At 43.8% G+C, this 26,870-nt stretch overlaps 1 protein-coding gene across 3 annotated transcripts in view; it reads left to right on the top strand.

Annotated features, from left to right (window-relative positions):
- Zfp407 (zinc finger protein 407) overlaps positions 1-26,870 on the top strand; it is a 399,166-nt gene that overhangs the window by 355,048 nt on the left and 17,248 nt on the right. For 2 of the 3 annotated variants that reach the window (XM_008772221.4, XM_017601148.3), the window contains exon 9: positions 17,502-17,534. The exons of the other annotated variant lie outside the window; for it this stretch is intronic. In XM_008772221.4, coding sequence (XP_008770443.2) covers positions 17,502-17,534 — 33 coding nt within the window. The remainder of the gene's footprint in view (positions 1-17,501; positions 17,535-26,870) is intronic. 3 annotated transcript variants of the gene reach the window in all.

Genomic DNA, 26,870 nt, shown 5'->3' with positions numbered 1-26,870 from the left:
AATTTACATGTAGTATTTTGTTTTTCTCCCCAAAAGCGTTGGGGAATTGGGCCATCAGGATGGCTCATTAGGGAAAGGTGCCTCCCACAGAAGCCTGAGACCCACAGGAGGAGAACCTACTCCACAGGATAGTGCTCTAGGCTGCACCTATGTGCTGTGGTGAGACACAAGCACACAACAGCAGTGTTAGAGCTCTGCAAGCTGAGTAGGTCACGAAAGTGCAGGCCCCACTGAGCTGGAGCCCTGCTCTCAGGAGCCACGTGCACTGCTGCCTGGTTTTGACAACTGAGGCACACATTCTGCCCAGGAAGTGGATGGCCCTGAATGTACTGTGGAAGCTTAAAGAGTGAGGCTTCCTTTCCTGTTTATGTATTGTACATGCTGCTTTGTTTGAGAGAACTCAAGTGCTCCTCTCTTGCTCTGGCCATTATTCAGAATAATCTGAGGAAAACATTCCCTCTTGAATGTTTGAATGTGGTCTGAGGGATCCGAAGAATAGATTTTTAAAATAGAAATACAGGCCATAAATATTTTAGCTTACAAAAATGAATAAAACTGTTTGTGACAGTTATCAGTGTTTGCATCAAGTCTGGTTGTGTTCATTCCTCCTTGGGTTCAGGGTGTAGATGCTCACACTTACTGAAATGTGATTCTCACCAGCTTGCAAACAGGATGACATAGAGTGAGCGATAAGAACATGAAGTACTCCAGGGTATGCACATTATGTCTGAATAAATGAGATGTGCCCCTGCACATGCAGTGAAAGCAGTGTGGACTTGTCTGCAGGGTTCTGAGACCATGGTAGAGACTTTATATGTTTTTTCTTTTGTGATCCTTCATAGGATTTCAGGCTTCCTAACTGGATTGACCAGGCTATACCCTCTCATGACTAATAACAGACAACAGAAAGCATGTGCTCTGATACAACAGCATGGGATGTTTTCTAACTTACACTATAGTTTTCATTAAAAGAATGCCCCCTCCAAACCACCAAATAAACAAACAAAAAACCCACGTAAAATCTGTCAGTTACTGGATTTCCATGTGCCATTTAAGGCACATATATATAATAATGTGACAGGTTTTTAATAGGATTTCAGCTACTTCAGAATAACGGGAGAAGGATAAATAAAATTACTTGTTTGAGTTTTATAACTTTTACTGGTGTCTACCCATAAGACAAGACACACTATAAACTGGTAGTCTTAGCAAGATGTGATTCAGAAGATTTTGAAAGCAAGCTTAAAGAAAGTGTTGTTCAATAACCCAAAAGTTAACAAGAACAACATTTCAGCCCTTGTACTATTATACACATATTTTTATTTTGGCATGGTGCCCACATAACCACATGGCTATAGTCATATCACCAGTAGTCTCAGAGCCACTAGGTTACTTAGTAAACTTGCAGGAGGGAATTGCCGGGGTTTCTTTCCAAAAATTAATGTTATGTGTTATGTATCAGAGGAGAATATGTAAGATTATTTCTCTAATTCTTACATGTCCCTGCCTTGTTGGATTAAAGGTTCACTGAATGGATTAAAAGTGGAGAATTGTATGCATGCCTGCATGGGAGGTGCTGGTGGTGGTAGTGGTGATGGTGGTGCTGCTGATGGTGGTGATGGAGGTGGTGGTGATGGAGGTGATGGTGGTGATGGTGGAGGTGATGAGGGTGATGGTGGTGGTAGAGGTGATAGTGGTGATGGTGGAGGTGATGGGGGTGATGGTGGTGGTAGAGGTGATGGTGGTGATGGTGGAGGTGATGGGGGTGATGGTGGTGATGGTGCTGGTGCTGCTGATGGTGGTGATAGAAGTGATGGTGGTGGTAGAGGTGATGGTGGTGATGGTGGTGCTGCTGATGGTGGTGGTGGTGGTGCTAATGGTAACAGCAGCACCCAAAAATCTCAGGACAGGATGAATGTTCTTTCTCCGTAATGCTTGAGATTAGAAATGTTTTGGGTGTCAGATTTTTCACTTTTGCAAATATTTGCATATATGTAATGAGATCTCAACCTGAAGGTAATTTTCACAATAATTTTAATTAATTTTTAGTCAACCCAAAAATATTGTTTCTTAATTACATTTTTCTAAGATTGTGTCACTGTACTTTGTTTTATTTGCCCCCATTGCCCTCTCTTGCCATCCCTGAGCCTCCCACTGGTCCCTGTCTTCCTCCCAAATAGTGCCTTCCATTTTCATGTCAGATGGATGGGTGGGGGGGACAGACAGACAGGCAGGCAGACAGTCTAATATGAGAGGAAGTATGTGATGTTTCTATATTTCTCCCTCTCATACCCACTACTCTCTCTTGTGCCTATTCCCTTCACTCCCCTTCCTTTTTATCTCTCTCTCTCTCTCTCTCTCTCTCTCTCTCTCTCTCTCTCTCTCACACACACACACACACACACACACACACACACACATATATGGGGGGCGTCGGGGATTTAAATTTCGATTCTTTGTATGAAAAAAAGCGTGATATTTATCTGAGTTTGACTCAATGTACAAGATGATCTCCAGTTCCATCCACTTCCCAGCAAATGACATATTACTCTGTATGGCTGAACATCTGTCTCGAATTTCCTTCACCCATCCTTCGTTGACTTTAGGATGAGTCCATATCTTGCAAAACACATGTATATGCAGATATTCTGTGGCGTGCTTATGGTCCTTTGTGACCCACGAGTCATACAGCTGGGCCATACAGAATGTTTTGAGGACACTTCCTGCTGGCTTCCACTGTATGACTTCCCTCCTACCAGCCTGGACAATGGCTCTCTTTCCCCACATCCTCAGGAGTACTTATTGATGGTTCTTTTGATGAAGCCATTCTGACAGACTGACTTGACAACTCTGTTTGGTTTTGCGTTTCCCTAATGACTAGAATCATTGAGCCTGGTTTCAAAATGTCTATTTGGCCATTTGTAATTCCTCCTTTGAGAACTGTTAGCTCATTAGTCTACTACTTGGTTGGATGAGTTGGGAGTGGTTGGTGTTTGACTCTTGAGTTCTTTATATAATCTAGATGTTTTCAGAACGCTTTCCCGCATCCCTATATTGTGAAATGTTTTCTGTTTGCTTTCCTCTAGCGGTTTCATTTCTTACATTAATATTATTTTAATTTGATCTTTGTACAAGGTTAGAGAGAGGTGGGGGGAGCGAGTGCACTAGTATCCCATTCGTCCACTACCATTTGCTGAAGAGACTGTCCACTCTTCATTGTTTGATTTTGGAACCTTCGCTGATAACCAAGGAGCAGTAGGTTTGCAGGTTCATTTGTGAGCCCTGTCGCCCTTTACTCTTGCATGAATTCCTGTGTGATTTCTATACCATTATCATGGTTTGTGTGTTATTAGGACCAAGAAGCGTAACTTGAGGTCAAGTGTTGTGATGCTTTCAGTTTTGGTCACTGTGCTCAGGATTGCTTTAGCTACTCGGGGTCTTTTGTACTTAGGAATTTTAGGGTTGTTTTCTATATTCCTGTGAAGAATAGGGCTTTGATCAGGATTGCATTGAATTTGCAGGCCACTTTCTGTATTACAGCCATTTCCGTCATATTTGTTCTTCTGACTCATGGTCCTGAGAGGCCTTTCCATCTTCTAGTGTCTTCCTTCAGTTTCTTCCTTGTGTGTTGTAAATGCTTCATCTTAGAAGTCCTTCTCCACAAGGGTTGCATTAGATTCTTGGGTAGTTTATTTAAAGCTATTGTGAGTGGTATTTTCACTCTGATTTCTTTCTTGGCAAGTTCATTATAAAAGGCTATTGATTTTTTTATGTTTATTTTACGTCTTGGCACTGCTAAACGCGTTGATCAGTTGTAAGAGTTTTCTTTTGTAAAGTAGGATTGTTTCACTCTAGCTTGCCCTTGGTTGTCATGATAAACCACAAACCAAAAGTAACTTGAGGAGGAAAGGTTTAGTTAGCTCACACTTCGAGGTCTCATAGTCCATCACTGAGAGAAGTCGGGGCAGAAATTCAAGCAGGAACTGAAGCAGGAGACCAGGGATTGCTGCTTGTTGGCTTTGCTCTTCCTCAGCTCCCCACTTTGTATATCCTACAGCAGTTTATGCCGAAGCCAAGAGGTTTCTCCTGGGGAAACTGGGAAGAGGAGGAGGCAAAGTAAAGTCCTGAGGTCTGCCCTGGGAACCAATCAGTGCTCTCAAATGCCAGCCAGCACTGAACAGCTTTATGCAGAAAGGAAACTGTGGTCTAGAATCTAGACCTAAGCATCAGAGCTCTAGTCCTGCCATCAGGGAATCCCCCGGCACAGAGGTCTCTGAAGCGCCAGGCCTGCCCCTGACGTATACTCGGGCATGTCAGTCTTCACATTATTCTCCAGTAAGGGTCTGCACCGGGCCATAGAGGACGTGCTAACTACCCAAGCCCTTCACTGCCCGAACCGCAGCACCTGACCTTCCCCGTGTGTCCGCATTGTTCTCCATCCCAGTCTCATCCGGGACTGTGGCAGGTTCTTCCCATCCTCCCTGACGTGAAATGGTTCACAGCTGTCAAGTGATAACACTCCACTCTTTAATGTTACACAGAATGATTCCCACCTCACCACAGGATCTGTTTCCTCACACTGTCATTCCCCATGTCAGAGATGATCCACCGTCTTACTTCTCTTGAGCTCAGCTCAGCTCTATGCAGTATCTATAATGTCCCTGTGCTCTGACCATGCCTTTGAAATGAAGTCAGGATGAAATCCCCACTATGACTCAGATAAAGTTTTGATTCAGGCACATTTTATGTTTTGGAATTTCCTATCAGGGATGCTCAGCCCGTGCCATTCAAGCATCACCATTGGTGGCTTTTCATGGTGACCGAGTGGGTGGGGCACTGTTACCAGGCAGAGCAGGACCCATCCAAGTAGTCTGCTTCCTTTCCTGCTCACAAGTAGTGAGTTAAATTTCCACTCACAGTAAAACTATTATGTTACAGTGTACCTGGCTGCAAGGCTCTCCCAACCTGTCTGTCCCCGGACCTCTGTTCTAGCCACACTGCCTCCTTGCTAGTCCTGAGGTATCCGCTGCCACCTCAGGATCTTTGCACGTTCTCTTCCTGTTCCTGCTAGCTTTTGCCATGGTTTCTATAGGTGACATGTGTTTAAACACTGGGGCCCTGCTTGCTGTCGGGGATGTTGCTCTTCGCAGTGATTTCCAGGTGGGTAGAATCTGATTGGTGAGCAGTATTCCCTGGAGTCCACAGCCAGGCAGTCAGTCCATGTTCTTGGCTAATCTTAAGACTCAGGTCACACTTGGAACATTCCTCCTTGTCCTGTGTCTGTCTCCTCAAGACAGAGGCTGTGGCCTGCTGTCATACCACATCCAAGGAAAGTTTCTGGTACAACACAGATGCCACAGTGTTCTGTTGCTAAGCTAATGCAGCTGTAGTATTTGAATACTCTAACAAAAGGGCCGGTGCACAAACATAACAGAGTTTTTAAAAAACAAAACTAGAAACAGTGACCAGTGAAAGGGCTTGTCTATGGCAGTCTGCGATAGCCAGAACAGCGCCATGTGCGCCCTTGAGTAAGATTATTTGAGCTCATATAATAAAATGGATGCAGCAAGCATATGGTTAACTCAATTGAGAATCTAGAAAATATACAAAACTTATACTTGGCCTTAAAGAACATCTAACAAATATAGAAAACCAGGAATTTCTAAGTGGTAGTCTCAGAATGTACAGGATAAGTAATAAAAATTGCAGCAGTCAAAAAGCTACCTCCTGAAGTATTAAAGCATTGTCTCGGGCCGGAGAGAAGGCATTGGCCTCTCTTCCTGAGGACCTGGGTTTGATTCCTAGCCCCACACAGTGGCTCACCGCTCTCTTAACACTAATCCTAGCAGGCCCAGGGCACTAGGTGCACACATGGTGCACTGGCATTCATGTAGGCCAAAGACCCACACACAGAATAAATAAGTAAATAGATAAATAAATAACATTGTATTTGCCCATGTTTAGTGAAGAAACATGTAAGCTATGGCTATAGATGCAAGTTCATTTAAGGGCAGTGAAGAAACAGGACGACCAGAATGTGCAGGATTTGTCCATAGTTAGTGGTAGTGCTGTGCTTACGGGTGCTGGATAGCAAATCCTGGTCCTCTGCAAGAGCAGCGAGTACTTGTAACAGCTGAGTCATCTCCCCTGTCTCCTGTAGAGTGGACTTTGGTTTGTTTTGCTTTAAATCCAAAGGGAAAATGGTGCAAACTCAATAAGTGATTTTATCTTTTTAAAAGATGACAGGTCAATCATAAATTAGGAAATGAAGCTTAAACAAAAGGTAGTGTGGTAGGCACAATTTATACTTGAACCAATGCAAATTTTAAAGAAGGGAAAAATAGTTGTAGACCTTGTATTTAATTAACAAAAATTACATACATGAACATCCTCATGTATCTTAAAATTATTCTTGTCTATTGATGTGAACGAGACAGAGAGTCTCTGCGGTGGTGTGCAGTGAAAGCAGCCTGGATGTTAGAGAAGGGACAGAGCGTTTGTCAGCCCTGAGTCAGCAGAGTGGAGGATTCTCCCTGTGAGTCAGACAGACCTGGGCTTAATTTCTGGATATAGCATTTTGCAGGTCCATGGCCTAACTCCTCCAAAAAAGCATACACTCAGGAAAGATCATGCATGATCATCATACAGCACAGTGTTCTCAGTGAGTAAGGTGCTTGTGAAAAATAGCACTTAGCATATGCTTTGTGGTAAGTATTGAGTTTACCCTCAGTGTACCCAGTCATTATAATTACCTTGTTGTAATTAATATAAATGGAATCATAACAATGTATATTGTAATTATAATTAATAACAATTACATTCAATGATATATCATATACTAATTAATAATGGTGGGCAGCAAATTTAATAGCCCCTAAGTAAATCAGAATTTGGGGGTTCTACTAACTCGAACTACCCTTCAGTTTGCTCTGGCTGCTGACCACTGCTTGGCTTTCTTCCTTCCTTCTTGTCCAGAGCAACTGGAAACTGGCTATCTTGGACCCAGATCACTGCTATTTTGAAAGCTCCTTGTGGGAAATCGGACCTTGCCTGTGAATTATTACCTGCTGTAGCTATTTAAGTGCACGGTGGACTACAAGTTTTGTGATATATCAGCCAGTCTCCATATCCATGGAGCTTGCTTTAAGATAGGGAAGTCTTTGATCAGGTCACTCTGCGTAGCTCGCTTTCTTCTAACAAGAACATTGGGGACATTTCACAATTACTTACTACCTTGTGTACTCTTTGTATTGACTTAGGTGTAAGGTTCCTGATTGCTTGGTTGGTTTAGCCAACTTATATTTAGCACATTCAGAAGGCAACACAGCAGTGTAAAGCCTGCTCTGATTCCAAGGCCTCTTTCTGATCCAAGAAGAGAAGAGGGGTCCTGTGAGCTCATCTGGCCAGGGAGCAAGGACCATCACAAGTGTAGTCCCATCACAGCAGCTTCATGCTTCGGCTTGGAAGTGAGGCTTTGCTAGTTAGTGGGCGTCACCTAGAATCTCACCTAAGGCTTTGCTAGTCAGTGGGCATCACCTAGAATCTCACCTAAGGCTTTGCTAGTCAGTGGGCGGTCACCGAGAGTCTCACCTAAGGTGAGCAAGCATCCCTGGACTTTGAATGGCTCAGGTGCTCCTGGGTCCACAGAGGATTCTGAAGCCGGCAGGCTGGGTTCAGAACACTGAGTTAGAAAGCCTATTCTCAGGGTTACAGGGCCAGAGTATTGAGTACTATAAGGAAGAATTCTTTTGGTGTTAATTAACTTCTTTTCAGAGAAAATCCTGTATGGCCTATGTCTTTTGATTAGTTCATCATTTGTTTCTATCCTTTAACATAGTATGTAGAACTTTCACCTTAAGTCCACACAAGAAAAGATGTGTTGCCTTTTTGTTTTTTTGCCAAGCTAGTAAAACAATGCAGTGTGAAATTCCAAGATATTTTCTCCCAATGAGCACACACTTCCTAGAACCTGTTACCATGCTCACTTTCAAATGTGCTCACAGATTGCTATCGTGCTCATTACTAAACAGTCCACCTAGTGACTCTGAAGATTTAGAGTAGTAAATCTGAGGGTCTGTGTGTGGTGTGTATTTTAAAGTAATTGTCTCAAATAATTTCATCTCATAGGCACACATTGTCACAGATGTTTGCAAATCTAAGTTTAAAACTGATGGAAGTATTTTAAGAAAACTGAAATAATGTCAGTGGTAAAATGTATTTTACCAAGTGCAGATGTAAGACATCAAGTTCTCAGACTGATGGCAGAATTAACAAAAACACCATCTGTCTCAATAATTATCTGAAAATACCCATATTCTTGGATTTGTTTAATACCACTCAGTTTCCAGCTTTATTTTATCTTGAGTTTGCACACCAACCAGACTAGGTTGTACAAAACGGAGACTATTTCCATCTGATCATTTTTAAAACTGTGTGTTTGCATGAATAATGAATCTTTGAATTGTTACTAAACAAGCACATTATTTGCGTATGTGTCACATCGGTTATCAAGTTTGCACATGTGACAGTTTCAACAGCCATCACGTAAAATGCATAGAGCTTGTAGCCATATGTTTTTCCTTGACAAAAAGCTAAAACTCAAGATCAATTTTCAATATGGAATGCACAAATTAACACTTTAACATGCACCACAATATGCAGAGCTTGGCAGCATTCGCAGAAATAGCACGTTCCTAGATATTAGCTGATATCTTTGGATCCGACCTTAAGGTATTCAATCATTTTGATTAAAAGACTGATTTTTCATAAAACCACAGTCTGTTGGAGGCGCAAAGCCAATGACATTTGAGCATTCATATATTTTCATAAACTTTGAACAATGTCAGTGAGACACCTCTTCAATCTTGGCCACACAACAGCAGGGTATTCAATCTTTCTTTAGCTTAAGACAGAAAATTTGAATATCAGCATAGGGTTATAAATGTGGTGTGCTGCACGTGGAGTTCTAAGGCACAGGTCTGTGCTAGGCAGAGAACCCCTCGCCTCTCGTCCCAACCACTGTTTCCCCTTCTCTTCAGCCCTTGCTGCTCTTCAAAGGGAGTTTGTGATGTGAGAGGGTTTTGTTCTGTAAAAGCTGTTTCTTTGGAGATTTTCCCTGATGTAAGATGGGAGCTTTTAAAAATGGTCACGTCCAGATCAGAGTGCTCAGCTCCTCCTGCTGTGACCGGGTAGACACCCTGATATTCCGTCAGTATGTTGCCAGCTACATCTCTGTCCTTGGCCTTGTAAGTGAGGTCTGAGCAGAGGCTGAACCTAGTTCAAACAGTTCATCTTCCAGTCATGGTGGTTGGTAGAGAACGGTTATCCTATGAGGTGAGCTGTGTGAGACTTTCAGTTTGCTGTAAATAACAATGTTAAGTGTATTAACATCCACTACAAATAGCATGTCTCTTGTTTTAAGTGTTGTCTTACAAGCGGCTCCAGAAAAAAAAAGAAAAAAACAGATGGGCTGTGAGGGGAAGCAAGCAATTCTGTCTTGCCCAGACAGAAGAAGCTGCAACAACATTCTGTTAGTAAAGAAGCAGTGAAACAGTATTTTAATATATTGTAATGCACGGCAGGTATCAAAAGTGTTTACCCAAACCCATTTGATCTTGTTAATCCTGACATTGAGCAGATCCTTATCGGAATAAAAAGCTTCACCAGTGCTCTTAGACACAGCTGAGGGAGGAGCAGTGAAAGAGCTGGTTTCTGTTGACACAATCCCTCAGGACTATACCGTATAACAGAAATCGCCTGGTCCTGTGGACCACATGGGCAAGTGCACAGGTAATCCAGAATAAGGCTGTATAAAAGACACCAAGCAGAGACAGTGCAGGACATTCTGGAGGTGAGGTTTGGAGATAGCCTGGGTGTTGGTGTGAGGATTGAAAGCAGATAAATATGGCTGCTAGGTTTCCATCTTGACTGAGGGGTTTCTCACTTCTTGCCGTGTTCTCTGATTGATTGTCAGCAGATTCAAAGGGTGGCTGCCTCAGAGGGGAATTTAAGGTAACAATAGCAGGTATGGCTCCAGGTTGAACCCTGAAGACCCTAATGTTCAAAGTCAGCCCAAGGACAGTAAGTAGCCACAGGGGAGTGAGATGTGGTCCGTGAGTCAGGAGGCAGAGAGCATATGCAGAGAGCTTCAGGGACACTGAGTGTAATGTCAAAATGCCTAGTGGCTTCTCTCAGAGCTTTCAGAGCGCCCAGCTTTGGATCCCATGGCTGAATACCACACTGTCTGCGATGGGACCCTTGTTCACAGTGGGATGCCAAGTCTCATCTCTCCCAGCTTCTACAGTCATTGACCAATGGGCCTTTGTCTAGAAATGTTTCCGGGTCTTCAGTTGGTCTTCCCTCTGGCTGTGCTAGTGACTAATCTCTTTTAAGTCAGACTCTGCCTCCAGTGACTCTTCCAAAACCTTCTCTCCATCACGTTGTCAACTAAGTCATGGGTGTTAGAAATTGGCACTGAATTTGGGATGACACAATTCAGCTCCTAATGGGCCCAAGATGCTATGTTCTAAACATATACTACAATGTGCAGAGACTTCCAGGTACCAAGTTAGAACCAGATATGCTCTTGCCCACAAGGAGCTGCTCTCCCCACAGAATGAACATAAGAGCTGAAGAGCGCCATCCTCTCCACCTTTGAGAGAGGGTCTCAGGGACAGAGCCCATGCACCATGAACAAGACTGTTTGTGTCTGAGAGTAACTGAAAGACAGGTCCTCTGCCTGTGAGAACCAGTCAGTCCACCTCATCTGTCCCTGCAGTGCTTTCTCAGATGTACTGTACTTACTTGTGAGTGAGCAAAGTTGTTTTCTTAGTGAGGAGAATACGACTGGCCTAGGTCACATATACAGAGTTGCTTTTACTTTGATTCTTAAATTCTGTGGCCATCCACTCTTTTGAGCTGGAGAAATGGCTCAGTGGTTAAGAGCACTGACTGCTCTTCCAGAGGTCCTGAGTTCAATTCCCAGAAACCACATGGTGGCTCACAACCATCTGTTATGGGATCTGATGCCCTCTTCTGGTGTGTCTGAAGACGGTGACAGTGTACTCACATACATGAAATAACTAAGTAAATCTTTTAAAAAAAATTCCACTCTTTCAGTATTGTTTTTGAATGCTCTTATGGTTACACTTGTGCCCAATGACACACTCAGAAGGTGCTTCAGAGGTGAGAGTTGCAAAGTGTGCTAAATCTCGGATGCTATCTGACACAACATGCCATCCAGCCAGGCACACTTCTTCCTAAATAATCCCAAGCAGCAGCATATCCAGTGTGGTTTCAGGAGGGCGGTCTGTCAGTAGCCTAGCGCAGAGCAGTCTTCTCTCTACATGCATGGATGCCATGCTACCTTGTGTGGGGGATGGCATGTTTACCATTCAGAGAGAGTGTGCTACCCCCCACCCTCTGTGTGTGCACATGGTAAGTGGTGGAGACCCCATTCCTCTGACATTCAGAGTCTCTATGGTCTGTCGTGCCTCTGTACAAACTGTAGGGGTCAAGGGAGTCAGATGAACTGATCCTGATTCCAGTGCATTTAGTCTTTCCCTGTCAGTATCTTACTAGATCATAGCCTCACATATATGTGACATGTGTATATGCATGTGTACACTGAAAGCAAACTTTAAAATGTCACATAGGTGTAACTGTACAAGCAGAAAACAGTCTCCGACTCCAAGTACATAGTACAATGATAACAGCTAGAATGACTTCTTACAATACAATTTTCTCTTTAGAAGAACAATAAGATATATGTGTGTCCTGTGTGTGCAAATGGAAACACTGAAATACTGAAACATTTCTAAAGATAGAGCTATCAGATAAACATTACATGGAATGAATGTTCTTCGAGTAAAGGTTAATTCTGAAAGTCACATGGTGGGCTGGAAAGAGATGGCTCAGTCGTTAAGAGCACATGGCGTTAATGAAGAGGACCCAGCATTCGTTCCCAGCACCCACACGGTAGCTTACAGCTATCTGTAACTTCCAGGGATCTGATACCCTCCAGCCTCTGACAGCGACTGTACACAGATAGTGCTCATAAACTCAGGGAGGCATACAAACATACAGATAACTAACAAAATAAATAAATCTTAACAAAAGCACATAGTCTTTTTAGAAAGATATTTATAGACAAAAATGTAATTATACCAAGTTTATTATATACCTGAATTATAAATTTTCACGTTGCAAATTAAAAAATTTTAATGATGAGCTTCATGGACTTAGTGTCTACCCCCAGCAGCCATCATAACCACACACTAGATCTTGTTCTGTCAATTGGGAAAATGGCATGCTGTTATATCTATAGTGTGTTATTACTGTATGTGATTTTCTAAAGCATTGAGATTATATATCTACAAATCATATTGTGGATTAAACTAAGACATAAACAGATTCTGTTGGAAATAAAATTGGAAATTATCTGCATGATTCAAGTGGCTTTCAAAATGTGAAATATCCTAAGTATGGAATGCTAGCCTAGTACCTCTTCTGTATGCTGCCACAGTGTTCAATTTCTGTGGCCAGATAAGATACTAGAAGGGAGACGTGGGATGCATTCAAAACATGTCCACTTAAACTAATCCCTCCACCTAAGTGCTGTGCTGGAGACATAGTAGGTGCCAGTGCAGTGCAGAGCCGATGGCATCTCTTTCCCTCTGTGTCCACCAGAGGTGACAGAGGCTAGTGGTTAGTGTGGGATAGGCCTCGTGATGCTCAAGGAACAAGGAAGAGTCTTGTAGCAACATATGCAACTGGGTTGAGAGGACTTCTGCCCTGGGAACCCCAGTGGGCCTCTGCTGCTGCCTATCGAGGCTACCCTGCCACAGAACTCTCTCTCCCTCCTGCTTGCCCCACTCCCCACAGCCCTGACACATGGGAGCTTAGTGATTCACCAAAGAGGAGTCTGTCCTCTGTACCCAACTACATGCCTGTCTTCCTGAATAGTTCACTGTCATCAATGACCCCTCAGTGATTCAACACCAGTTTAGCTCTGGTAACCTTGCTGGCTGACCTGGAAAGGGCATCCCCAGGTACAGATTGGCACGGTTCACTTTTCTATAAGGTTCCATGTAAGGACAGAAGGGAAACAAAAACAAAAACAAAAACAAAAACCTGTGGATCACCTCTTAGGGGCCGGGGTAAGCCAGCCAGTAGGGAGCCGAGGTTCCCATGCTGCTGAAAGGGCTGAGCATTTTCAACATGGCTTCACAGTCTGCACAGTCAGCCACTAAAGTGATAATAGGGAGGTGAGGGACCAGTGGATTTCAACAACATTCACCTTTTCCTTATCTGTTTGTCTGACTGCTTTGGCATGCGCTTATCCCAGAGTGGCTCTTCACGGTTTCCCTTACTTTTTCTCATGGAGAGAAAAAATAGGTTCTTCTTTTTAAAAGACTGGGACACATAGTTTAGTTAGAGTATGGAGAAAATTGATCAAAATATTAATTAGACTTTTGTGCTAGTTTGCAGAGACAGATGGAGTTCTGATCTTTAACAGCGCCGTGACTCATGGAACTGCGTGTGTACTAAGATGCCATTATTAACACAACAGTAGTTTTCAGCAGTTGGTAATTATTGGCATAATTAAACATTTATCAAGAAGCAAGTATTTATCATTCATTAAACTTTCATTAAAAATCCATCTTAGCACAGGCTAGATTAGCCAATGATTTTCAAGTGATAACTTCTTAACTTCTGGCACAAATATAGAGTATTTCCATAATAACCAAAGTAGTACACAAGGTAATGTTCCAAGAACTGTGAGCAGTTACTGGATTTCAGGTTCATTTTGCATTAAGCATTTGTTAAGGCGTGGACCCCAAGTTGGAAGGGACTTGGCAGTACTCTTCGGGTTTGTCGTACTTGGCACTTTTTAGCAGCCTCACTAGGAAAATGTGTTACCCTTGGCAGAGGAGAGTTACTGCTAGGCAGGCTCTGCAGACATTTACACAGTTTCACCTCTCCCTTAGATGGCGTGTTTACATAGTTCAGAGCATGACATTCCACGGAGTGCCAGAACTGAAGCAGTGACTGGTAGTATCGCCCTCTGAATGCCTCCATGAACCTCGTGTTGCGGTCCTGTGGTCTCAGAGAGCATGTCCGCTCACACCAAAGGGTGCATTTAGATGTGGTGACTTCCTCCCATCCCATCCGTGTTCCCAGAACTAAGGAAGTGAGCAGTGTAGAAGCCTACTGGGAGACAGAGCCATCTGCTAGCTGCTCTCACTCCACCGCTCTCCTTTCTCCTTTGTTCTTGTTAGCTGCTCACTGCAGCTCACCAGTGTGCTTCTCCACACAGCTCCTTGGTGCTGCTTCAACAGCCTATATGCTGTATATACATGTAAGGTATGTGATGTTTTCAGTGCATGTAGAGAATCAAATCAGGGTAATGATCTGTCTGCTCCAAACACTTGTCATCCACATGATAAACAATAGTCCTAGATCGAAAAGATAATCCACTGTCCTTCTCTGTAGTCATGCTGCTATACACCAGGACTCCTTCCAATTCTGACCTTACCTTGATCAATCTTTGCACACCCCTCCCCACACCACCATCTTAACCCACATCCACACCTGCACCCCTCAGCTGCTTTAAATTTACTGGCCATGAAACCATGGCTTCTTCTATTGCTGCTTTAGATCATTTAATAAAGTGATGTCTACATCCAGTCTTGATTTCACAAGACTTTGTTCTTTTGATGGCTGAGTAGTATTCCATTGTGTATGTGTACCACTGTTCGTTACCCAGTTCAACACATGATGAGCGTCTAACTTGTTTCCATTTCTTGGCCACGGTGAATAATACACAGGACATTTACAAGTACAAAGGAACCTTTTGCATACTGGTTTTACCATTTCAGATATACCAGAAGTAGAATACCTGGATCATGTTGTAGACCTGCTTTTAGTTCTTTGAAACTAAAACTTTTCATAATGGCTCTATGAGCTTACATGATCGTTATCAATGTGCAAAAGACAAGCACTCAATGTTTTCATGCTCTGGTTATTCAAAAGCTACAATTTTTATATACTTCCTTATGTATTTGGTGAGGATTAAATACATGTATACAATGTATTTTGATCATATCCACTTTTCACTTCCCTTCCCAACTGTTCCCAGATCCCCATCCATAGCATCCTTTTCCCAACCTCATTGCCTCTTTAATACACGCACGCACGTGTACACACACACACACACACACACACACACACACACACACACACACTTATAATCTGTATGTAGTATAGGACCAGCTACTGGAACCTGGCCAACCCCAGGGATCACCTCCTTGAAGAAAACACTGTCCCTCCCCCAGCAGTCATCAGCTACCAGTTGCTTCTCAGCTAGTGGTGGGAAAAGTTGAAGCTGTGTGGCCAGTTACCCTGTAGTGGCTGCCAGGGTCCTCTCGTGTTGTTTGAGTGGATGTGCAGGGTCCCAGGCTATAGTTAGATCTGCTGGCTGGTATTAGCCTTTGTCCTGCCCACTTATGGAGAAGCGTTGTCTGTGTTGAGTGTGCTGGGTCAACACTAGACGCATGGGAGCAAATGCCATTAGCTGCCTACGCCTGCCCAGAGAGCCCCGCATGCATGCGTACTGGTGCTCCCAACCTTACTCGGCATTCAGCAACTTTGGTTTTGTTTTCTCCTGGGCAAAAAATTTACTGTATCAGTGCTTTTATGTCACAAGAATGAATTGAATTTGTACCCCTTAGTGCAAACAACAACAGACAGAGTGGTAACCTAGTGGAAAACAAATAGACACCCCATCCCTTTTGGGGATTCAGAGAGGTTCAGAAAGATGGAGCTGACGCTGGAGAGGTGGCAGATAAAAAGGGGCCAAAGCAGGGAAGAATCCCGCGGTCATTTGTTACTGTGCCGTCTTCCTGGTGTTTGCTGAACCAAGGTACAGAATAATGATTCAGACAAATGGCGTTAATCATAGCAACGGCCCCTCGGCAAAGCACAGTGCCTCACTCCGCGGCAGGAGACCTAATCAGATTCTCCAAAACTTGTTCCAGAAAGAGAATTTTCTGTCTTTAGTTTTTCTGTGGATGGCTTCCCGTGGGATATGTCACCTTTAAAAGAAACAGAGTGGTAAGAAATCGTGGCCTCTTCCTGTCTCCTTTCCCCAGCCTCTGAGAAGGAACCATGTACGACTTCATGATAAGTGTTTGCAGGGAAAGTGTTTTATTGTCCATTTTCTTCATATTCATCCTATGCGGGCAATCTCCATAGCGACCAGTCAAAACATACTTTGTGCAGTCCTGATGTGAGTTCATTTTACTTACCTGCAAATGAGTGTCAGTGAACCTTCGCCTCATGGAACCAAGCTGTACATCATGTGGGAGTAACTGTTCGGGGACGAGGGAAGGGCGCTGACCAGCCGCTAAGGGCATTCCATGTGTTTTTATGAGGGTCTGCCCAGGGAGTTTATACAATGTCCTGCTTGGGCTTAGATATGTGTCAGAAGCCAGTCAAGGTATTTTTGTCTGTTTTTCTGTGGTGAGTTTTTAGAGATTTTTAAGACAGCCTCATATGTGGACCATATTGATTCTTTTTTTCCCTTTTGTTTTTTTGGCTATTTTATTTATTTACATTTTAAATGTTATCCCCTTTCCCGGTTGGTTTCCCCTCTGCAATCCCCCTATTCCATCCCCCTCCCCCTGCTTCTATGAGGGTGCTCCCCCACCCGCTCACCCACTCCCTCCCACCTCACTGCCCTAGCATTCCCCTACACTGGGGGATTGAGCCTTCACCAGGACCAAGGTCCTCTCCTCCCACTGATGCCAGATAGGACCATCCTCTGCTACATATGTGGCTGGAGTCGTGGGTCACTCATTATGTACTCTTTGGTTGGTAGTTTAGTTCCTGGGACCTCTGAGGGAGTCTGGTTGATTGATGTTGTTGTTCTTCCTATGGGGTTGCAAACCCTTTCAGCTCCTTCAGTCCTTCCCTAACTCCTCCATTGGAGACCCATGCTCAGTCCAATGGTTGGCTGTGAGCATCGCCATCTGTATCAGTAGGCTCTGGCAGAGCCTCTCTATAGCAGGTCCTGTCAGCAAGCACTTCTTGGCATCAGCAATAGTGTCTGGGTTTGGTGTCTGCATGTGGGATGGATCCCCAGGTGGAGCAGTCTTTGGATGGCCTTTCGTTCAGTCTCTGCTCCATTCTTTGTCCCTGTATTTCCTTTAGACAGGAGTAATTCTGGGTTAAAAATTTGGAGATGAGTGGGTGGCCCATATTGGTTATTTTCAAGGTTGTAAGTTCTTTAGTAAAACCATAGTTGTGTCTCCTTCCAGGTTCCATAGGGATGTGTGTGTGCATGTGTCACACATTTCAACTCTTGGTACTTTGTGTAAAGGGGAAAACAATTTAGAGATGTGTTTATCCATCATCTGGAGGGAAATGAAGCTGGCGTGTGCGAGGCAGTATACACACTTCCAGGTCTGTGTTGATTGCTGCTTTCTTCTCCCTGATTCCAGGTAAACAGGCAGAGCTGCCATCCGATGTGCAGGGTAAGTATAGTTGCAGGCTATTATACATCATTAGCGTAGGTAACACCAGTCATGGAAGAAAGATGGGAGCTGTGCACTTGTGGCTGTATGGGCACTCCATCTGTCATCTGGTGCTGCACCACAGAAATCAGTTGCAGCAGCCTTTGTGTAATGTATAGCTCAGTGTGAGGACATTAAGCTGTGTGTCACCGCTTTGCACGGTTAGCACTCATGTGCTTCCCACACTGTCTCCCAACCCCTTCCAATGACAAGTTTGCCCAAAACTTTTTTCTGTGATACATTTTTGCCCATTTACCAAGCATAGGATTCATTGCTGAGCACAGAGCTACTTTCTACAGTTGAGATGGGTGGATATCTGTTGTAGTCTAGATGTGACATCTTGCTTTCTGCTTCCATTGTGTCTGTTGGTCTGTATACCTCAAGGCAAGCAATGGTATAACAACAGTGTTGACTGCAGTGGTGTGCAGAAGATGGACTGGGTACCTGTGGCCCGTCTCTCTCAAAGATCAAGCCATTACTAATCAGACAGTAAACATACAGAGATGTATATTTTTATCGGACAACTGGCAGGCCTAGAACAATGTTTTTGAGGCAAGAAAGAGCAGTGATTGGTAAGTACTAGGCCTAGAGCCCCAGTCCATGGCAGCAGGACAGCTTGTGCGGGAAATTGCGTGCATTTGTGCATGTTTGCATGTGCACATGTGGTCCACAGTAGGCAGCACATACCCTGGCCCTGGATACATTCCCAGGGCTAGCTCCTGGTTCTGGGGCTTCTGTTAGCTGAAATGTCGTGTAATGGGCTAGGAATCACAGTAGAGTAGGATCCGTAGGTGTTAGTGTCAAGAAGAATAATGTCTTGCTTGCCCTTTCTTCTGGGTTATTGTATGGGTTATACAAAGATAGGGACGAGCTCACAGAAAACAAAGAACCAGAGGTGGTGGGAGCATGGGGGTGGTGGGGGAAGTAAATGCATTGCAGAAATATGACTCCTGCTGATGCCAAAAATAACGGGTAGCTCTTTTCTCCCAAAGCAGCAGCATGCACAGAGGTGCCTGACATAACCTTTTCCAGGGACTTCACACTGAGGAGGGAAGGGAGCACGGAGACTAACGCAGAGGGGTGGGAGTGTTCTAACAACCCTTGCTAACTTTCAGCAGGAGCCTCCTAAGCTGTACAGATGGAGTGCAGCGGAAATGAGAAAAACGTGGAATTCTGTGGTTTCATTTTCTTTGTGATTTACATAGAAGAAAACAATGTCGATAGGGAAAATATGATTTAGAAGTGGAGTGGAGTGTCCCCTAGCACCTCCTGGGCGCTCATGGAGCCTCGGCGTTGCACAGGAGAGAATTTATACCATTCGTTGTTAAAATGACAAGCGTGACTGAGTCAGACCTGCCTCATTCACACCCAGGATGAGGAGCATGATTTATTATCTGTCCTGTGGATTTCTGTGAGCATTCTGTCTAAACTTTAAAAGGGGATTGCATTTGCGATTAAATCTTAACAAATGTTGTTTTAACTAGACTGCAATATATGTTATTGACAACAAGCAACTTCTCTTCTCAGAATAACATTGGTGCTTAGGCATGCAATTTACAAAAATGACAAGCAAGGGTGGTACTTTTTCCAAGGTGAATGTAAGTTGACTGATTAGCTGGTATTTTAACTCAGATTCTTGCAAATTACACACACAAGAAACCCTGCAATTTATATGTGCTTTGGAAGTGAAAGCTTTAATCCTGTGATTCGTGAAAGTAACGTGGTAATAATTTAAGTACCATATTTTATTTATCCCTCAGGGCTGTCAGCTGATACAAGAAGAATTTCCACTATTTTGGGGTTGCTGCCTTTGGCCACCTAATTGCTTCTTAGGAAGTAAGAGGGAAATTGCTTATATAACTACATGGAGAGTCTCTGGCAGCATCAAGCCCAGGCATCAATCAGTCCATCTGGGTAAAATCACAAGCTGACTCCGATATTGCTAAATATTTATACTGTCAAATGCACACAGACATGCAGATGAAAAGAGGCATTCATTAGGAACTCTCCAGCTTGTCAGCTTAAAGACGCAGATTAGAGCAAAACCTCCCACTATGGTACTGCGTGCTCAAGAAAAGTCTATATTTAGCCATTCCGAGCAATAAATATCATCATATTGCCTCATTTAGGTAAATAGAGAATAAATATTGTCAAGATGATCTAGAGATAATGTAAACAGATCCCTGTTCAGAGTCTGTTGCGGGGAAATTCCAGGACAGTGATGCGCTGGCGATGCTTTGGGCTTTAACCCTTTTTCCTAACCGTGCACCCCTCCCCTTTTTTCGGTAGCAGAGATGTGTTAGTGACAGATTATGGGGGAAGGATGAAGGGAACAAAATGAACCACAAAGGTGATTTAAGTTGTGTGAGTCGAAGCACTAATTAGCACGTGAGCTGAGCATTGTCTTGATAGCCCCAGAGCTGCTGCTGCCAAAAATAAAGACACTGTGCACTGGTGCTGAAGCCACTCCCCCTCTCTCCAATCAAGTGGAGCCCGTGGAGCTCCAGGGAGCCTGGCAGCCCAAAGGCTTGGGCACTGTGTGGAGGTCCACCATGTGGGCCTCTCCCTGGACTGGGTTTGTTCTGTGTGCTAAGAGCTCTTGCAGAGGATTGGCCACTAAAGACGAGCGAGCGCAGTGCCTTGACACCACAGGGCTGTGCTGGGAAAGTCCGGCTCCTCTCACAGCACACTCTTCCATTCAACTTCTCTGAGCAGAGAACGTGGCCTTTCCCAGGAGCACACAGTCTCCTCTTCACTAGTAATTGATAATTTTAGAAGTTATACTCAAAGGGATTTTAACTGATGTCAAAGTTTTAGTTAATTACACTAGATGATTTTTTGAGATTAATAATTAACATCCCTCTTTATAACTAAATATCCATAATTAATCAGCAAATCATAACGTGAAGACTAATTAACTTCAAACTCAAATTCTAACAGAAAATCCATATTACTCTCCAGCATCATTAATTACCAAAGTAATCAAACTTATCTCTCACGGGTTGCAGCATAAAGCTTAGTGGGTTCATCAGCTAGCTCAGCCCTGTGCGGAAGCCCTCCTAGAGGAACGTGAAGGGCAGTGGTGAGATACTAGACTGTTCAGTACTGCTCACCAGCTGCCTTACTGATGGCGCTGGGCAGGCAGGGGATCAGCAAAGCAGAGCTCCACCTTGGCTTTTTCCACAGGAGGGTAAACCAGGAGATCTCTAAAACTCGACCAAGCTCCTTTGTCTTGCTTTTCTCCTCACAAAATGCTGGCTTAATGCTAGTTTAAAACAGGTTACTTAGCAAAAGGAAACATACAGTTAGCAGGTTCACAAAAAGTTGGGATTTTAATAATAAAAATATATCAACCATTAAGTACTGAAAACAACTAAAAGCAGGTGCTGTGAAGAGAAGAAATACCTCACACAAGGCAAAAAACAAACAAACAGACAGAAAAGGACGAGCATGGGTGCCGCACTGCTCTGCTGTGCTCGTTTGGGAGAGCTGGCTGACGCCCGTGCTGTGCAGCACTAGAAAGGTGGCTTTGCACAATTGTCTTCAGCATGTGGCAGTTAACACCAACAGTGTAGTTAAAATCCTCACTTCCGTCACCGCACCACCTACTTCTCAAGTGCACGTGTGGAACACTGTTCTTTTGTGTGGCAGCTGTAAGAGTCCTCAGCAATTCTACTGTCAGGAAAGCTCTGGATAAATAGGGGCTGTTAACTTAGGCAGATAGTGCAGGTTATGTGGTGGCAATCAGGAACTCGCGGCACTTCAACTAACGGGTTATGATCAGAAACTGTTCCTAATAGTCAGCTAGACGGGTCTGAATATGAAGATTTCTATAATTTTGTTGTCAGCCTGTGATGTACTCTACTGCTAATTATTTGCAACAATTATGTTTTCCTAATAACAAAAGAAGCAGCAGTGAATTAAGCAGGCTCACCTTCAGATCTGCAGATAACAGTTTAAATGCACTTGCCATTAAGAAACAGCATTTCTTCTTGCCTTGCGGAGCCTAATTATTTCGGATGCTTGTCTTTTAAAGCCTGCTGCCTTACTTCTTCTGAACCTATTCTGTGTGTCAGTTCACAGTGACGACTTCAGTAACTAGTATTTTCTCAGTCTTCGGTTTACGTCTGTACCTCCCCTAGAATGCTTACTGCATTTGGTTATTCAAAAACCATAATTAGTGCAGTAATTAACATGTAGGTCCTTCAGAGGAAGACTGCTAGGATCCTGGGACATCTCTCATCATCCTGACTGATGTGTGGATGATAAAGAGACTGAGGTTGATGTGCTGACAGCATGTGTCCTCCTGCGTGGTAACTGTGCTGCAGGGAGATTCAGACAGGACCTTGGTCCACAGGGCCTCACGTTCGGAAAAAGTAATTATCCACACTGTTTCTATAATTCGGCTAGGTGTTATCCTGCATTTGCAGCTGTCAAATCATTTGTTTTAAATGATTTTTAATAACTTATGAATACTTGAAAGTTCTGAGTTTTGCACATTATTTCCTAGCACTTCTTGAATGCAGAGGCCAAGATTCATTCATTCATTCATTCATTCATTCCTGTCGTTCCCTCTTGTCTCTCTTTTCCTCCATTGCATAGGGTCCTCCCTAACTTTATTTCAAACATCTGTTACTAACTTCAGTCAATGACCAGGCATATTTTCTAAATTATAGTCAGAAAAGGCTCAGTTTGACCCAGTTCCACCTTTCGTGTTATTGGAAACTATTGTTTCAAGCCGTGTGAATGAGTGGTCCACAGTGAGGCTTGACTGAGCTTGAGAGAAGAGCTAGTGATGCCCTGTTCCCTGATGCTGGTACTGGGCCTTCTCTGTGTTCATCTCAGAGAGGATTTGCTCACAGTTCCTGTGAGCAGAGCCGCCTTTGCCATCACTGACGGCCACCCCACACTCCAGCCTGGGATGAATCCCCATAAGTCCTGTGTAAGGATGGGGTAACCTGGGATGGATCCCCATAAGTCCTGTGTAAGGATGGGGTAACCTGGGATGGATCCCCATAAGTCCTGTGTAAGGATGGGGTAACCTGGGATGGATCCCCATAAGTCCTGTGTAAGGATGGGGTAACCTGGGATGGATCCCCATAAGTCCTGTGTAAGGATGGGGTAACCTGAGGAGCACCTGCCCTTCCCCACTGCAGTGACTCCTGGAGGGCTTCAGCCCATGGGGGCCTGAAAGGCAGGACGGTTTATGGGCCCAATGAGGTGGAGGTAGGTCAACTGGTGGCTAACCAGGAAACAGAGTACAAGGCAAGAGCCAGGGTCATCTACAACCTTCGAAGGCTCATCCCTATTCACCTACTGCTCTCCGGAACCTTCCAAATTAGCATCGACAGCTAGGGACCATGCATTCAAAACAGGATCCAATGGGGAGCCATCCAGTCCCAAAGCAATAGCAGTGGCTTCAGGTAGAAGTGCTGCTTCGTCGTGGCTCCTTCCAAGTCTGCAGTGAAATAGGAGGGTGACATTGACTGCTGGATGCTACGTGCTAGTAGAGAGCAGTGATAAAGGGGACTTCATAACTGCAGATTGGTTTCATGTTTGGTCTTTGGAGGGGTGAATGGGTTTGGGGATGGGCTTTTGAGATAAAGTTTCTCTGTAGAGTCCCCTGACTGTCCTAGAACTCACTCTGTAAACCAGGCTAGCCTCAAACTCATATAAATCCACCTGCTTCTGCCTCCCACGTGCTGAGGTTAAGGGCATTGGCCACTCCCACCCAGCTAGTTCCACGTTTGTTATATTGCAGAGAGCCTGGCCATTTATCTGTATTTCAAATGGGAGGATGGTTATTATTGAGGACATTTCTGTATTTAACTGCCTAGTACCATGTCAACTTGTTCAGGGCGTGTAGTGTATCTTGACTCTAATCTGAGTTGCTGAGAGTTGACTACACTTGGTTTTGAACCAAAGAATGATCGAATCTGTTAGTGTTACAAACTCCTTAATGTTCTGTAGCCGTCTCTGTGGATTTCCTAGATGATCTTTGCCAGTCAGAGCACAGAGCTGCTGTTGCATGAGCATCGTTTGAGTTCACTCACACGGGTGCTGCTGTAATGGAATTTGTAAGTCTATTGTTGCTACTGAGTGGTTCTTAGCTTTTTTTCCTTCTCTCTTTAATGTTTGAGATTGGCATATAATTACATTTCTCCCTTCCCTCTCCTCCCTCCAAACCTTCCCATACAACCCTCTTCTCTCTCCTTCCAATTCAGGGCTCTTTTCACTAACTGCTATTGCATGCATATATGAATGTAGTTCTACACAGTGATTTCTGTGGTATGCAGGCCTCCTGGGGTTGTCCCCATCCAGGTAGTTATGTCTATTGGTGTCATCATTGTTCAGTGCACATTGGGGCATTTTTAAAATTTGTATTAAGTATATAAACGTGGGTGAGCGTTATATGTACACAACTGTGAGGCCAGAAGAGGACATTTGATCCTCTGGAGCTAGAGTTACAGAAGGTTCTGAGGGAGCTGACAAAGGAACTGGGAACTAAACTCAAGTCATCTGCAAGACCAGTAAGTGCCCATAATACATTATAGTACATATATCACCCTCTTAATACATTGAGTCTGGGGGAGGAGGAAGCTTTGAAAACTGCTACGGGTGCACATGGTGGTCTAGCATAGCTCCAAGTCCTGCCACACAACATGGCTCTAGAGAAAACAATGACGGTAATGACCCATATACCCCAGGTAGCAGCCAGCCACATGCACGCCATGAGCTGTTGTGTGTCATTTCCCCTAATACTTAAATGTTTGGCGAGGTCTCCATGGCCACACATTATAGACATGGAAACTGAAGCCTGGGAGCTTGAAGAAGTTGCCCACACACACTCAGTGCAGTATAGCCCAGATCTGTCTGAATCTTGAATCTGTCTAAAGACATGATTAAGGAAAATTATTCAGGAGAAGACTAAATCATTAAGTGTCAAAGCTTTGCTGTGTTCATAAGGGAATGTAGCAAAGACAGCCATGACCACAGGGAGAACTGAAGTCCCCTGCCCGTCCCTCAGGAGAACTTGCTCCTGAACACTCAGCAGCTTAGTGCCACCATTGTAGCCGTATCACAGAAGCTACACTAGTTAGCAGACACATGCTCCTTGAGTGTCTCACATTTGGCTGCTACTGGAACATACCAAAGAGCAAACACAACTAACTGAGCAGGAAGCAAATCTTCAGTGTAACTGAAGGACAGACAGTTAAGAACCACGTTAAGTAACCACACTACAGCCATCTGGTAGATAGTCCAGTCTGCTGTCTTCCTATTAAGCAACATGGTGGTCTTTCCGTAGTGAGGTAGAGGAGATATGACAGAACTCAGTCTCTGTGTCAGTCAGAAGCCACTGGCATCCCCCAGAGGCACAGCAGTGTGCTTCATTGGTAAAGGCCACCGCCTGGTTCCAGACAATCACATCTCTTCCTCCCAGGCATCCAGTCACACATATTTAGCATCTTATACTATTTCTTACTCTTTGAATTTCTGTGTCATCAATTAAAAATGAAAAAAGTAAGTGATAATCTAGCCTAATGATTTTGGGCTACTTAAGCTTGAGAGAACTTTGAACAATGAGGCCTGCCGTTGTCTCTGAAAAGTGAATAGGAAACTTGATAGATGAGATCTTTGGTGACAAAACCAAGCCATTGAGTTATTTTGATATGTAGTAACTTTAAAGAGGACCTCATAATGTGTCTGTCCTATGGAGTTCTGGCAATCCATGGGTGAAAGCACTGCGTTTGACAGTTGTGTGCTCGTGTAACCATCTCTACAACCAAGTCAGACTTTCAGAAAGTCTCCTTGTCTCCTCAGTGGTGGAGACTACTCCCTGTCACTCAGCCTGTGACTTCCCAGTCTCCACAGCAATGGAATTGAGAGTGTGATGCCTCTGACTTCCTTAGCACCATGTTTTTGAGATCCCTTCCTATGGCCGAGCCAAGCGTCACTTGCTTTTCTCGTTACTGAGTAGTACTCCACTGTACTGATGTACCAGTGTGTTTAACTAGTCTGCTGGCTGCTCTACTTGGGAATGATCGCAAACTATAAATGTTTCACACAGGTCTCAGGATAAACTTGTGTTTTTGTTTCATTAGGAGGGGTGTTGTAGCATGATGTGTTAAGAAATGGCCAAATTGTTGCCCAACGATGATTGTACCACTTTGCAGTGTCACCAACCGTATGTGAACGTACCAGTGCCCCATTCCTTCCCCAGTACTTAGTGTTATCATTCTTCTTAAATTCTAGCCAAATCCTAGTCCTTGTAGTGTGTAGCTCATGGTGGGTTTGGTGTGCATTTTTATAGTGACTGCATTTCATAGTTCCCTTTTAGTGTGTGTCTATGCATGAATTGCTATAATTTTTCGAGAAGTACTTTTCTAAATAACCCTGTGCAACTCCCATTTTGTATGGTCCTTGACTAATGGGATTCTCATTGATAGGTCTGTAATGGTGGATGAATAGTTTATTAAAACAATTATTATTCCATATTACTTAAGACCCTCTTCCTGTTGAAGACCCTCATTGGTCTGATATTTCAGGCATAGACTGACAGTTGCCTAGTTACTCGCCAGAATTCTTTTTGGCACTCCACAGCAGTTACAGCTCCATTCCACATTGTTTCCAAATTGCATTTCAGCAAAGAATTCTTCAAGGATATCCATGCAGAATAAGTTAGATGGTAGTATCAGCAATATGTCTGCATTGGAAGCAAAATATATTCAAACTTGATGAGTAGAAGGGTATGTGTGTGTGCACATGTGTTTGTGTGTGCACACTACAAGAAGTTCAATATGTGTGTAGATCCATTCATCTTAACAGAAACTTAAAATTCATCTCCCTCTAACTGAAAACAAGTAATTTTTTCATTTTGATTAAAATGCATATTAATAGCTAAACCAGTGTGCTCACATTGTGTACATAAATTATAAGCACTCACCTTATCTCTTTATATATCCTTTTCGGCTTATGTTGGGACATTCAGCAGAACGGTTGGTACGTCACTGGTGTTCTACACATGGGCACTTCTTCAAAGAACAGGAGTGCGGCTAAAGCTTCTTGCACATGCACCAAGAGCATGGCAGTCCATGGCCTCCTAGACAGGAGCATCCATTGTGTCGGCAGTGCCAGGAGAATGCCAGGGTCTGCAGCATCAACTCATCTCCCCGGCTTTTTGCTTGCTCTGTATGGTCTCTGTTGTGGTGGCGCTTGCCCCACCACCCTGCTCCTTTACCAAATGAAACCCTTAACACTGAGTAACTTTATTAGCTTTCTCAGGCTCAAAGACCAGAG

The sequence above is a fragment of the Rattus norvegicus genome, chromosome 18 (genome assembly GCF_036323735.1).
Source record: "Rattus norvegicus strain BN/NHsdMcwi chromosome 18, GRCr8, whole genome shotgun sequence".
Classification (NCBI taxonomy): Eukaryota; Metazoa; Chordata; class Mammalia; order Rodentia; family Muridae; genus Rattus; species Rattus norvegicus.
Note: the sequence above shows the minus strand (reverse complement) of the source record. Positions and strands in the feature narration are given on the sequence as shown.